We start from the raw sequence: 15,694 nt of genomic DNA on the forward strand, positions 1-15,694 counted from the left end.
ATAAGAAACACCACATGGTCATTAACTCCAGTTGATATTATCATCTGCAGGATACCATACGATATGCTCTTTTTACTGCTACTTGCCTGTGTGTATTTGGTGTGTGCGTCGAGTGGTTGACCTTGGGCATCTCCCTCCACGGCTCTTTATTTATTGAAGCAGGATCTCTTAATGAAACCAGAGCTAACCAGCTTGCCCCTGTCTCCACCTCCAAGTGCTAGGATCGTAGGCAGGCTGCCACACCTACCCAGCTCTCACGTGGAACTGATGAACCCTCAGTAGGGTCCTCACACTCGTGTGGCAAATGATTTATCCACTCAGCCATCGTCCAACCCACCATTCAACCCTTTGCAACAAGTTAATTTAGTAATGACACCTCATGGTGATCGTTTGCCTGTCTCTATCCTCCACAAATTATATTTTGTTTTGCTTTTCCTTTGAGGTAGTCCCAGCACCTACAATAGCACTTGGCAAACAGTAGGAACTCAGGTAGTATTTACTGAATAATGTAATGTATGGGTTCGGAGGCAGTAATGATCCTGTGGTTTCTTTAGCAACTAGACTTCTCTCCAGTGGACTTCTGGATGTGGTTCTGGGACAGGAGAATAAAATGTGAGGTTGGGGACAATCAACAGACCTGCTCCCTTCTCTCACCTGTCAAGAAGCCCACTGGGAAAACCAGATGAAGGTGTGAATCAGACTTCTAGAGAGTTCCACCTGTAAGAATCAAGCATTCTGCCTGTCTGCTTGATGAGGCTGCATGAACATCCAAGGAGCCCTATTTTAATAGATGAAGTTGAACATCTCTTGAGATTGTTACTTTTCTATGGCTCCAATTGGATTCAATCCCCAGGGGCAGAGGAGCCTCTCTGTTCCTGTCACCTGAGATCTGTATCTCGTCTCTTTGCTATATCCGTTCCAGTTTTAAATGGCTCAGAAAGGTTCCCAGAGTGCGTTTTCAAAAGGGGAGTTTCTACCAAGAGCTCAAATGGTGCTAATCAGGTTGAGAAATGGAACCCTTGGCATCGTGGAACAAGGCCCTCTTGTTCTGCGTCTCCAGAGAGGGGTAGCAGTCCGCAGGAGTAGCTTTATTTCCACACTGCCCTGCCCCCGTTTGTTCTCTGAGCTGGGGACTTGTAAGATAATATTCACACTAGCCCACTCACATCTCTGCTGAGGGTCAAGCGCTGTCACAGGCTGCGGCGTTTTCAGCGGCTCTTAATGTGGTTTGTTTCTTGTAGAATGGTGACCACAGGACTTTTTTTCTGCCTGTATCCCATTAGCCGTCCTGTGATCCAAACTCGAAAGATAAAATGCCTTGCTGTGCCCAGCTCTACTACGTGGGATGCCTTTGAAGCTGGGGCAGAGTTGTTTGCTATCTGTTAGGTCCCTGGGATTCTTCTTTGTCAATGTCACCCAGGCCTCTAGCCCCTTGCTCACATCCTGTTGTCGTCAGCAGTGCCTGTGGCTTTTGATATGGTAGGGGCTGTCTAGACACTGTTTTGAGCCAGAGTGTTTTTGGTGGTGATCGCTTAGAATTTAGATGAACTGTTTGCGTTTTGCTTAATGTTTTACTTCTTGTTTCATTTGAGACATTTCCAAATTATATGAGTGGGGAGAAGAGAGAAAAATTGAGTGTGTGGAAGTTTGCTTTGTTTTTTAGTGATGAAATGATACGCCTGAGGGGAGCGTGTTGTGCTTTTGTGCTGTATCCACGCTTCAGAGGCGTCCAGAACTGTTCTAAAAAGAAGACAATCTGATTGGCTCAGAAGGCCCGCTCTTTCGGTGTTCCTGCCAAGGGCTAGCTCACTCCAGAGCTTAAAACAGAAACTAATGATTTCCAGCCATCTGATCCCTCCCTGTGTCTGTGCTCACAGTTAGCAAGTGCCACTTCCTGTTGCCACCACCTTTGTTTTTTTTTACGTTACACATACATGAGCTTGAGATCATAGTGCATAACTTAAGTTCCAGCTTTAGGGAGGATGAGGCAGGCACATCTGTGTGAGCTTGAGGTCAGCATGGTCTAGGTAGTGAGTTCAAGGACAGCCAGAGCTACATAGTGAGACTCCATCTAAAAACATAAATTAATTAATTAAAAGTGCCTGAAGATCTATTCCTCTAGTAGAAGACATGTACCTTTCTACTTTCAGGTTATTCTTGACAAAGAGACTTAGTGTGGATAAAGTATCTTTGACATGGAGTTCCTTTCGGAATGTTCCCGATGGTAGGGCTTTGACCAGTCATTATAGCGACAAGTTTAACTGTTGAAAGTTTAACTGTCAGAAGCCTCCATGTGATGGAGAGATTGGGTGGCTATAAACAGAGCCCATGACAAGGCCGGGGATTGGGGTAACATCCATTGCTATGATGGAAGTAACTTGAGTGAATTCAAAGAAGCAGCCAATGTAGCATAATTGAGAAAAGTGGAAAAAAGTCACTTAACCTTGCTGAACCCCACAGTCTGAAGTGTATTCGCAAAAGGAAGATGGATCACTGTTTTGGTATATGTACTCAAGTGTTACTCCGAGCAGGTATTAGAGACTGAATTTGGTAGATGGAATGTTCTGGTCATCACAGATGGTTGTAGAATAACCGTGTTATTTTAAGCAGGTTCAACCATGGTCTTGATGGAATAGATCTCAAACTCTCTTGGAGCTCACCTGATCTTCTGCTGTTGAGTGAAGACTCTGGTTTCTGGTCTGTCTTCTTTGTACCTTGATATCGTGAAAGGAATGTTCTGATCTGACCAAAGAAAGTCTCCCACTGTAAATGAGTCCTTGGCCTCGTGTTCCTTCTTTGGTCTTTATTATTATAGGGTTTGTTATATTCCATACTGTCTAACGTTATAACTTTCCCTTTAAGCTACTGAGGATGCTTCAAGAATGAAAGCGATCCAGGCTTAGCACTGTTCTAGTCAGGATGCAGGCTCAGCTACAATAACAAACACCTAAAGAGAACAGTCAGTTAAACTACACTGAGCAGTTTTGTCTCTCATCAAACCATTCAGAAGTGTCAGTCCAGGACTGATACAGAAGCTGCTCTTTTCTCTGTTCTACATACAGTTTCTAACTCACAGCCGTAGACAACTGCTTCAGTCCTTGGTACCAAGTCCTGATCCACCTAAATTATAAAGGGGATAATGACTTAAAAAGCAAGTCACATGGTGCTAATAGTAGCCTAAAGGTTGAACACATTAAACCTTTATCTCACTGTCTAAAGCTTTGCATGTGGTCACATCTGATGGTAAAGAAGGTGGAAAATGCTGTCTGCAGTCATGTGGCTGTCCCCAGCAGAAACCCAGAAACTGATTACTAAAGAAAAGAGAAGTACACATTTACTGATGGAGAGGTAGAATTTGCTATTCCATTATCCTTTCCCACCATCCCCAGCTTCCCTTCAGTGACCATAATCTGATCAGACTGAACCTAGACAGTTACTCAGTGCATGCCCTATTTGGAGGGCAGTCATTTCTTCTCTCCAAGGTCAATGGTCCCTGAGCAGCCTGGAAAGTCTTCTTCTACCAGTCAGTTGATATTGTGTCTGCCCTGAGACATATTTATCAGAGACTGCTCAGTGGGAAAATGTGATGACAGTCAGTGTTACAAATGATCTGGAGAGTTGGGTGACATTTCTGTAATCAGCCAGCAAGAGGGTGACAAAGCCCAGAGTGGAATCCAGAGTCTGTTTTCTGTCGCACGCCCTTCCTAATACATTGTGTTTGCAGGAACCACCACCGTGCATCTATACTATCTTCTTTCTTCCTACCCTACTCCCTGCTTGTGTACGTGTGCTATATGCATGTGTACGTGTGTGTGTGTGTGTGTGTGTGTGTGTGTGTGTGTGTGAGCATCTGCATGTAGAGGCCAGAGGTTGATATTGCTGTGCCCTTAATTTCTGAGACAGGGTCTCTCACTGTCCATGAATCTCACCAATTTGACAGGACTATCAGACAATAAGCCCCAGGGATCCTCCTGTGTCTGCCTTCCCAGTGCTGGGATTACAGGCACATGCCACCATGTCTGCCCTGTTTACATGGGTGGTTGGCAATGGTCATCTCTCAGCCTAATTGCATTTTATTCAGTCTGCCATGTTGACTGTGGGTCTACCCTAAACCCAGAACGCTGTTGGAAGTGGTAGGAAGCATAACCTATGGTTGGAACGACAAGTACCTTTCACACGATATGGCAATATGAAGTCAGCTCCCAAACACATTGTATATAAAACAGTTCTGCCTAGAGCAAACCTAAGTGGTTGGGATGGTGGTCATGAATATATACAATTTATCTATAATTGTTTCCTAGTTAGTCAACTAATTGACTAACTGATACCCTTAAGGTGAGTCACAGAATAAAGAAGAGAGAATTATTTTTATAATCTTGAATGTCTTTGGGCTTTAGTCTTATATTTATTTTTTATTTTGAATATCATTAGTTAAAATTTCAGCACATTTCATGGACACACAGTAGCTGTCCATAGACCTGAGTGTCCTGTGCTTCAGTCAATTCCTGTAATGTGTCATGACATCAAGGCAACCAGTATTTCCTGCCCCTTGAACTTTTGTCACTGGTCCTGCCAAGCTTTAACTATTAGCACTTGTCCTATGCAAATGTTTTTGGCACCCATCATCTGATCTCCTTAAATCCCCTTCCAGACAGAGGATGTCAAGAAAGACCTCTAGAGGAAGGGATGCTTTAGCTGGGGCTGAAGTGATGAGGTCACCTATTGATATGAGATAACCTTTTTAAACTACACTTGTGAAAACGTGGAATATCTGCATTTTGTCTCCTAGCTAACTACACTTTACGCTGCTCTCCGCTTCCTTTCATATTGTTCAAAATTATATGATTTCTTTCTTTTTATGAGTGAATAGTATTCGTGTGTAAATACTGTTTTCTGCACCTGGCCATCCTTGATTGATTCTCGAAGACAAACATCAAGCTTGTCAACATCCCTCCGGTTGCTTTTCTCCAATACACATCTGATGATCTGTACCTCCCCTCAGCCCCTGATAGTTTCAACCTCTTCAGCCTCCCCGGATACCCAGGCCCGTTGTCCTTCCCAGTTCCTGCCAATTTTCCTACACATAACACTACACTGAATTACTCACAGCTTCCTAGGTTCACCGCGTTCTCCATTGCATCTTCACAGTGGCTCTTTCTTCCCCAGCATTTACCTCACCATCACCCAGCTCCCCCAGTCCATCCCTTCAGTTTCAGCTAAGGCCCCCAATCCTCTAGAAGTCTTTCTTTACACCTCTAGGCCGGGTGTGTGCTTCTTAGCGCCCTGCACCTCACAGATCATACCCCCAACTAATGCTATCAACTACCCCTAAGTCTTCCTATAAGACCCGGGGGTTCTGCATGCTGTGGAAACAGGGCAGGGCTTGTGTTTTCACAGCCGATATCTCGGAGTCCAGCAAATATTTTTGAGGTGATTGGATAGCAAATGAACAATGAGTTACTTGTTTGTTCCCTTCTTATATCTCCTCAGAATTACAACCGGACCCCTGTGATGGTCTTAGCTGTCCCCATCGCAGTGAAATTCCTCCACAGAGGCAGCAAGGAGCTGTGTAGGAACATGTCCAACTACCTGTCCCTGGCTGCCATCAGCAAGGCGGAGCTCCTGGCTGATCACACCGAGGGGATAATAAAGAGTATTCTCCAAGGTACAGTGCAAGAACTGAGCTGGGGATGAGCTTAGCAGGAACCCAGTGAGTTGCTCATGGCTCCTGGGAGTGAGGCCTTGCACGCGAAGGGGAGAGTTAGGGTTGGTTTGGTTTTGTTTTCTTTGCTGTGCTGATGGTTGACTCCCAACCATGCCAGAATGCCTCCTGGACCAACTGAGCAAGTTTTTTTACCTGGCAAATGAAGTACTTAGATTCTCTGAGAAAGTATGAGCTTCCTGCCAATCCTATGATTCTCTGTCCAGAGAGCTGCGTAGCCCACGGTTCCCATCGAATTCCGGCTGTGGAAAGCTCATTCTGCAATAGGTCTCTCAGTGGTTCGTAGAAATGCACATTCACTTTCATTTCCAAAAGTAAGAAGTATCTTTGGCTATATAAAATACCAGAGCCAGGAACGGTAGCACACACCTTCAATGCCAGCACTTGGGAGGCAGAGGTAGGGGATCTCTGTGACTTCTAGGACCGCCTGTTCTACATAGTGAGTTCCAGACAGCTGGAGCTACATGGTGAGATCTTGTCTTTAAAAAAAATCAAAACAAAAGATAATATACACAGGAAGATATGTGATCACTTCTCTCACTCAAATGTGACTTGAAACTAATTTACAAGAGCATTAAATACCACCAAAATATATAAATAAATAAATAAATAAATAAATAAATAAATAAAGACATCTTTATTCTTACATTATTTGAATCAAAGAACTCAAACTAGTCCCCACATAAGTCCTTTTTTCAACAGGAGTAGAGGGTGGGCTCCTATCTATCTGAAACCTTGTTTTGCTTTTTTTTTTTTTTTTGAAGAAAGGATTTCAGGTTAGAGGACACTGTATCAAGTGCCTTGATATGTGTCCAAATAGTCCCAGTTCTCATTGATAAAAATGTGTGAGGTTCACAGGCATTACTGCCCATGGATTGTTTCTTCAGACCCCACAGACTCAACTTCTTTCAGAGTCCTCCTCTACTCCTAGTCCGAGGGTTTCTTGACGTCTCTGAGGATGTCCCAAATGTGCTCTGTGCCTGGCATCCCAGGGTCAGCCCACAGTCTATGTTCATTTGACCCAACTTCCCAGCTTAGCACACTGTGGTAGCATTCTCCATGTGATTCTGCTCCCGGAAGGGTCCACACAGAGGCTCTGTGACACCCTGTCAATATGGTGACCTCTGCCCTCAGGTGCCTCCTCCCCTGATGCTTCAGGAACCTAGAGTTCCACGTGGCAGCCGCTGGCAGTAGAACAGCAGTCTTTTCCCCTGATGTTACACCTTGGTTACATCTTGGTAGACATGCCCAAAGTAGGCTGCTTATTTCAGATACCATAGGTTGTTCTTTTGTGTTTGCAATAAGAGAGGAAGTACACTCTTCCCAGATGTTTGGCTCAGCTGTTGACCTCTCGCCCAGATGAGCAAGACAAGAGATTCAATGCCCATTGCTGAAAAAATAAAATTATAATTAAAAAAAACCCCAAAGCATTCTCTTTCCTTTCCTGAAATCAGAAACCAACTGTCCCTCTTTGCATACCCCCGGCCCATGCCATCTTCTCACACCCCCACCCCCCACCCCAACCCTCTTGCACCCCATTCTTAGAATGCCTAGTGCCTGCCAAGGACAAAGGTTTTGTCACCACCTCAAGCTCAAATGTCAGAGACTCCTAAGGAGACTCCTGGCCAGTCTGTTTCACAGTCTGCCAGTTGCCCAGATATGTCACTCAGCCTGGGCTTCTCGGTAAAGATTTGCCACTACTAATGTTAGTCAGTGGTCTTGTACCTTATTTCCTTTGGCCACAGGATCAAATTGCTAATTTTCTTCACATATGATTGATTTTGATGCAAGTCCAGAAATGCAATCCATCTTTTATTTTTATCACTTTGAAAACATTTTTTTGGAAAAAAAATTCATAGAAAATACAAACGCACCAAGCATTGTAAAACTATGGGAAGTGGATTTGTGAGCAATAGATTTATATAAAAGAATGAATCCTCTCTTTAAGGCTGCCAAGAGTTTAGCTCATAATTTTGAGGCTTTTAGGATGTTATTTCAATGACAAAGAGATCTTTGAAACACAAAAATCAACTCTAAAATCACTGCAAGCATTTGAAATAAACAAATGATTTGGCTTATTTGATCTGGCACTCTGAAAATTGCCGTAGACTCCAGAGTAACTTGACCTGTGGATGGCTGTGTCTGCGTATCGAGGGTTTTGATTCGGAGGACTGTCATGACTATAAAGCCCCATCCACAGCGCATGTGAGTTGCAGAGCAGAAAGGATTCTGAGTAGTGAGTTCTTTGCTCTGCAAGTCTTCATTTGATGCTCCCAGTGAGCAGCTTTCGTGAACTCCTTGGGGGTCTTTCTTCATTACATGTAGTTTCTTCTCAATGTCAGACTGTTGTCTTTGATCTGTGACTGTCTTCTTTGATCTGTAGTATCCTGATCTTTAGACTGTTGTCTTTGATCCGTCACTGTCTTCTTTGATCTGAAGTATCCTGATCTTTAGACTGTTGTCTTTGATCCGTCACTGTCTTCTTTGATCTGAAGTATCCTGATCGTCATTCTCCTGGACTTCTACTCTTACAGAAAGGTTAGCGGTCACCTGTTCAATGACAATACTTACAATAACATTATAATAATAAAGTCAGACAATTTTCGTGTCAAATGTTGAATTAATCCACTTGTACAAATTAGATCAGCATTACTCAAGAGAACTGCAAAGCAGAAATCCTGTTATTCCATTTTACTGGGCAGTAACACTTTAAGTAACAAACACCTTGGTATAAATGACTTGATGGAGAGGCTAAAGAAAAGGAGGAGGAGAAAGAAGAATAGAAGAGGAGGCTAATGAAGATGACAAAGAAGGGGGAGAAGAGGAAGAGGAGAAGAAGAGGGGAGGAGAAACAGGGAGAGGGCAAGGAAGAAAAGTAGGAGAAGGAGGAAGAGAAGCATGAAAATAAGAGAAACGAAGAAGAGAAAAAAGAAAAAGGAGGAAGGGAAGAAGAGGGAGAAAGAGGAAGAGGAAAGAAAGGAGAAATGGGAAGAAGAGGAACAACTCCTTGTTGACACATGAATGGTCCATGGACGGATTCTTCCCCTTGACTTGACATGGGCCTCAGATGGCCCTGGAAGCTGTGGCTAAGCATCCTTCTGCTGTATTGCTTTGCTTTTATGCCCCCAGAGCATGGGCCTTCATACTGTCTGGCTCACATCATTGTGAAAACCAATTACACAAAGTCCATATCCAATCTGATTTTCTGTTTTCGATCCAACTCTGGCAACCTGACTGTTTCTGAACCGACACATCATCCTTGCAGGGAGACACCGTATATTAGTTATCTGCTGAGACCCTGAGCTACCCCAGAAAAGGAGGTGGCAATGGACTGCCACAGAACCACGTGAGTGGAGAGTTAGGAAGGACTGGGTCTCAGAAAATCTGTTGTGTGAATGAACAGGGCTTTGTGGAAGCCACAAATGCCCACCCTGTCATTTTGCACACACGTAGCTGACTAGAATTAAATGCTAGCCATTTCACCCCAAAGCAGCCTCTGCCATTGAATCCCAGCTCCACTGAATATTGGTTGTATTTGTATTTTGCTGAGCACCTGCTTTCTTACTGTGTAAACTGAGATGTCCAAACAATGGCATAACACCACAGCTTAGTCTGACCTCAGTAAATATTAGCTAAGATGGTGATGGTAACAGTTATGACAGCCTGCCTCTATTTGAGTATTTTAGTACCAGGAGATAAGATGCACTGTTTCTGGTGAAAACTTACATCTTGCGGGCCTATTTGGTTCTTCGGTGTGATGAGCTTTCAAGACAGAGCATCATTTCTCAAGCTCCTCATGTTTGTACCCTTGTTTTCTTCTCCAGTCATAACAAGCAGTTTCCCTTCTAGCTCACAGACTCAGCCAAAGATGACTTAATTCTGAGTCATTCTGCAAGATGCACCCTGGTCCCTTCCATGTGGCCTGACCTCTTGAGTTCTCCCTGGTTCTCCTGTCAGCACTGAGCAGTATATGGCTCATGACTGAGTGTAATGGTCTAAACTGTCTCTGTCCGGACTAAGTGGATGTCTCTCCCTGCTTAAAAGCTTAATGCAGTCTTAAGATGAAGTTGTTTCTTTTACTCGGCCAGTCACAGAGACTCGTCTTTATTCCTACTGATCTCATCTGCTGTGTCTTCAAAGGTTTTCTTTGTTAAACACACACACGCACACGTGCACACATACATGCAAGTTATTTTAGATATTCAGCAATTTCTGCTGTGTTCTGGGTTTTAAGTCTTTCAAGCTTCACATAGTACTTACATTTTTAACTATTTACTGCCCCCCATGTGATTCAGCTCAATGCTTTTCTAGGCCAAGACTTATAGAATATGTTTCTTGCATCTCAATGTGTCTGCAGTTCTTCCAAGGACATTGTCAACTATAAATTTCTTGGACACTGTCACTCTTTCTTCAAAGTACCAACTCAGATTACCCTCTGAGGTCCAAGGCCTTCTTGTGCCAGTGCTGTCTACCCTTAGATTTGGCTCATCATAATCCATTAATCCTATTTTTCAAAACTGTATTATATATTACAAATTAAATTCCTCATATATGTTTATAATTAACTCTGAGAAACTATATGAAATGGGGTTGTATATTTACCCCTAAAGGAAAATGTTTGAATAATTACAAGTCGAATTTTACAGTTTTTCTTATTACTGGGTAATATGTAATGTTTAATTAAATTTAAATGCAAAATTAATTTTATTCAGGTTGTTTAGATTCCACTTGCCTGTTTTGTATTCTAAAAATTCTTGAAATGAGAAGGAAAATTATAAAAAGGTTCTCTTTTTGGAAGAATTAAAAGTAGAGAGTTTTCACTGATCGGGCATAAAACAAGCAAACTTGTGACTGACAAATTAGTCAGACTAGTGTCTTTAAGTCAACCACCAGTAAAACCCTGTCCCATTTAGCTTGGTTCAAAAATTTTAACAAATATTACAATGAATAAGTCATTAGAATTGTACCTTAATTTTTCAGAAAATTGAAAAGGAAGTATATGTTCCATCTAATTCTCCAAGTTTGATATATCCACACACCAAACCAGACAAAGTCATTATCAGAAATGAAAACACACGCTCCTCTTAGTAATGGACATAGAGGTACACATCACAAATAAACACACTGTAAACACCTTAGGAAAAGGACTCTAGTGATGTTTATAGGAAACTGCACAGCATTTACTGAGGGCAGACTTGATCTCAGGTTCTTACCTGCTGACTCATATGCATGTTCCTCTGTGTATTTTATGAGGGAGGAACTGTTGCCATCCCATTTTATAAGGTGCATAATGACCCAGTTGGATTTATTCCAGGAATACAAAATAGTTTCCTGTTTGAATTACCCCATAGTAAAAACTGAGCGGGGAGGATATCATGCTATTAGTGTAAGTGTCTTATAAGATTAAAAACAAATCAGACTAGAAAATTTTGAGAACTCCCTTAACTTGATTAGGAGGGTATATTTATGTATCTGATTGTGAATGAGTAGAAGCATGCCTTTAAGCTCAGGAAAGAGACAAAGAGACTTGTGTAACATTTCTATTTACCATGGCACTGAAAAGTGTAGCCTTGACACCAAAATAAATTATAATACTTATCATATAGTCATAAGTGAATGCAAAATATTATATATAATATGATTTGTGCACAACATATAGGAAATTATATATATGTATATATATATATAACTTTTGAGAATAAAATACAGAGATCTTTGAAAGTAGTCAAATGAAGCAAAGACATGCGAGGACACTCTACCATCTTTATGGGTGGGAGATACTGGTGTAGCAAAAACATGATTTTCAATAAATTTAGTGAAATTTTGACAAAATACCAAAGGAAAGTTTGATGAAAGATGACAATGTGATTTTAAAATTGACAAGTCAGATAAAGCAATTTCGCAGGAGAACATGACCATGACATCGTCGTAATGACTGCTGCCTATAGTGCTATAAAGAGAGAAAAATGGTCCTGCAGCAGAATTGAGAGGGCGAGAACAAACCTAGGCAGCATGGAAGTCGAGGGTGAGGTGGGAAGTCTCTGCACTAGAGAAGAGCTGAATATTTAGTGAGTGTTGCCGAAATAATTGCCCATATCAAAGCACACAGAGATTAATTTCAGACAGAATAAAGACCTAAATGTAGAGTGTGAAAGAAAGTCTGGTTCTTTATGTTAGTGAAACTGTCTGTCTGTCTGTCTGTCTGTCTATCGGTCTCTATCTCTCCTTTAATGGCTGGGCGTCTCTCTAAAGATTACAAACCTCTGTGAGTCTGCATCCGGTATTTTAATATGAACCTGGTACATTGCAGATGCTCAATTAGAGGTGGGAAGGATGACACCAATGACAGGAAGAGGAGTCAGGGTGACCAGCGTGCTGAGCGCTGTGTGGGCTGTAGGGTTTTATCTAATTAAGCTTCGTCGGCCACATGTGGCACATAAAATCCCTGCCATAATACATGGGGCGTCAACTTTCTCTCTCCATTTGTCCAAGACAGCTCAGCATTTAGTGGTTTGGATTTCTGTGTCACGTAGGGAAAGAAATGAGGTAAATTTATCATAATTAGCTGGACAGCCTTTTCCAGGCTGTTGCCAGCAAGTCAGAAAGGAATCTGGACTCTTGCTGAGGCAACACTTTATTTTCTCAAAGATTTTCTACTTAAGTTTCAAATCATTGACTTGTGCAAGGGGATGGTATAAAAGGTCTATGGACGGAGACGGGTATTTCCGTCCTTACCTCTGGTTTGGAGAGGGAGAGAGGACAGGACAACCGCGTGTGCAGATTTAATAGCAGGGACAGGCACAGCGTGACAGAGTTACAAGTCAATATTTGCAAAGGGCTTCCTCTGGGACCCACAAATAACCACGCGAAGTTGAAGACACGTTTTATAGGCCTTCTAGAATACAGCGTCTGCTTCATGGGTGAAAGATAAGGTAACTCACACTGCTCTGAGTACCGGGTGTACTTCCGTCTTCTGATCCTGGACAAGCAGCATGGTCCGCTTTCATGGCACAGAAAAAGTCTAGAGAATTATTCAGAACAAGATTCTGAAGGTGCGTAATCTAAAATCACACATGGCGCAACTTAGAGAGAAAGTAAATTCACCTTCCTGTGGCACACTCGTCTTCATTTTTAATCCAAGGACCTTGCATCGACTGTTTTTCTTTATTATAATTTAGTCTAGGTTCATTTTGTAGCTGCCCTTTGTTAGAATAAGAGCATTCCTAATTAGGTGTGTGTGTGTGTGTGTGTGTGTGTGAGAGAGAGAGAGAGAGAGAGAGAGAGAGAGAGAGAGAGACGGAGGGATGGAGGGACAGAGAGAAAGAGGCTTGCTGTATAACCACAAAAACCTGATTTTGGATCCCAGCTCACATATAACAAGCAAACTATGGTCTTCACTCACCTGTAACCTTGGCAGTGTGTGGAGTAGAGAGAGGAGAAAGACTCTCTGAGGCTCGACGGCTGCCAGCCTAGCAGGATAAATTAATAAATGCAAGCTTCATGTTCACACAGAGACAACCCTATCAAAGGAGAAAGGCAAAGGATGATAAAAGAGAATACCCAATTCCTTCCTCTAGCCTCTACGCATGCACGCACACACACATGCATACACATACGCCTGCACACACGGCTCACACATGCAAAACCCATGACATCACTTTGCTAAAGGAAAGGTTCTAAGTTTACTGTCTCACACATTAGGGGAAAGTTGCTAGCCCTACTTCTCACAAGTAGCAAGGTTAACCATAGACATCACTATATGCTTGTTGCACACACATTTTCATCCTAGTGACCCAAGTCACCTTTGCACAATCATTCTTGTCTTAGTTTCTAATCCAAGGGAGCGTATTCAGTGTTTCTTTATGATTTTTGTAGACATCCTTTGTCTGAATAAGATTTTACTAATTTTACATGATCCCAAGCAGACCGATTTTTACTATGGAAGGAATAAAGTCTCACACCAGAATGTTGACAGGAGTAGTAAGGGATTAGATACAGCATGGTAGAAAGTCGATCCAATCATGGTTTGAGAAACACTTGGGAGAGAAAAGGACTTCCTGGTGGCTGTCGGGGCTGGTGCCAGTGTGTTTGTACCTTCCTTGTTTCACCGGCAGGTGTTGCTGTGGGGTAAAGGAAACCTGCACAGCCTGGATGTCTGCGTGCTGATCTTGAAAGACCAGCCACAGTGTGGAGGAGTCTCTTTGTTACAGTGCTGTTCCGTTGCTTATTTATGCTTTAGCACATGGGAATAACGTCGGGGAATATCTTAAGACACATCTCATTTCAAAAGTGATTTGATGAGGCAGAAAACACTTTTATGTCTGATATCTGCTTAGGGATTTTGCTTTGTTTATATAATTTGAGATGTGTGGAGATTAGTTGAGTATGTCTCCTAATTAGTAAGCTCGTACTTAGTGGTGCCAGGGTTTCAACACTGGGTTTCTGGCCTGAAGCCCTTGCAAGCTTTTTTTCTGCACTTCAGATTGATCAAGCTGCAAGGATCAATAATCTGATACCTTCATATTCATACAGCCCCAGAATACTATAAATCAATATGCACAATTGCTCTAACCAAGGCATTTGCATTTAGGAATTCTGCTTCTTGACTGGCTAAAAGACAATCAAATATTCTGGAAATATTTGATCCTGGTATGTGTTTCAAATAAAGCACTTCCTAATATGTGAATAGGGAAGAAATTAAATAAAAGTCAATCTTAAGATCTTACTGTTTGTCAGCGTGTTCCCACTAGTGTGAGGTCAATTAAGTGCCAAACTCTAAACCCAAACTCTGACATCCTATAATGGATACTTAAAAATTAAATGTTCTAAATATAAAATTGTTAATGCTTAAAGGTCAATTGTTACTGTAATAGGCAAGGAAAACATCAACTATGCTTTGTTCGTGTACACAAAATGTCACCCTACTAATCATACATAAATACACACTAGAGTGACCAACTGTCCCAGTCTTCCCAGGGACATGGAAACTTTGAAAACACCAGAACGGGTCCAGGAAACTTAGTCACCTTACTTTATATCAGTAATAATACTAACCATATGTAATAGATGGCATTATATATTAGCGACACAAGCGTTTGCATCCTAATGACCTGAGCCATCTTGTACAATTATTATGCTGCACTGTCACGTGACAACACTCTCAATAACAACATGGTGGACAGAACCATGTGCCACGGTGCTGAACCATGCCAGCAAGCTGGTATTTCTTCAGGGATATTTGATCTCAGTTTTGCAAATTGCTTATTTCTTCTTGCTGATACCCTTATATTCTGAAGTTCCTTAAGTATTGATAGTTTTTTAGTTAGTGTCCTGAGGGTTTGTAAAAAAGACAACAAAATTCATCTGCACGCTGAGAATTTGGAAGAAAATAAAGTGCATTGTCTTTTTAAGCTTGTTTTTCCTAATTACTGAACCTGGATTAGATTGTGATGACTAATAATGGATTTTAAAAGATTGGCATATTTTTCTCTGGTGTCAAAGAAGTCCAGGGGAAAGCAGTCCAGAGTTGGCTTCACAATTCCCAGAAACCTCAGCTTCTTCAATATGATTGCTCTAAATCTCATGATGTAATATGGTTGCTGGAATTCTAGCCACTATTACCACATTCGAAACAGACAAAAACTAGATAGATAAATCACATAGACTGTGTACAGGAAATAGTTTATCACCGACCAGAACTTGGGAAAGTAATGCTGAGAAACCCTGGTGTCTTAGTTGCTGTGTATACCACTAATGCTGGAGTTCTGTTACTTCAGAAGAGTTAAAGTTGAGATAAGAGAACAATCAAAAGTCCTTGTATTAATACCCATCCAGTCTCTCTTAGCAGATGAAATGTCTCCATTTATAACCCCATGACATCTTTGTTTTCTTCTGTTTGTTTCTTCATTGCCCTCAGTCACAACTGATTTGGTCAGCATTGACATCCCAAGATAAATACTTACTAATCAAATG

The 15,694-nt window shown here is 41.8% G+C and overlaps 1 protein-coding gene across 4 annotated transcripts in view; it reads left to right on the top strand.

The window, feature by feature from the left end:
• Positions 1-15,694, top strand: part of Veph1 (ventricular zone expressed PH domain containing 1) — a 186,065-nt gene that overhangs the window by 39,900 nt on the left and 130,471 nt on the right. For all 4 annotated transcript variants that reach the window (XM_057757263.1, XM_057757261.1, XM_057757264.1 and 1 more), the window contains exon 4: positions 5,491-5,665. In XM_057757263.1, coding sequence (XP_057613246.1) covers positions 5,491-5,665 — 175 coding nt within the window. The remainder of the gene's footprint in view (positions 1-5,490; positions 5,666-15,694) is intronic.

Source organism: Chionomys nivalis, chromosome 24 (assembly GCF_950005125.1).
Source record: "Chionomys nivalis chromosome 24, mChiNiv1.1, whole genome shotgun sequence".
In the NCBI taxonomy this organism is placed as follows: Eukaryota; Metazoa; Chordata; class Mammalia; order Rodentia; family Cricetidae; genus Chionomys; species Chionomys nivalis.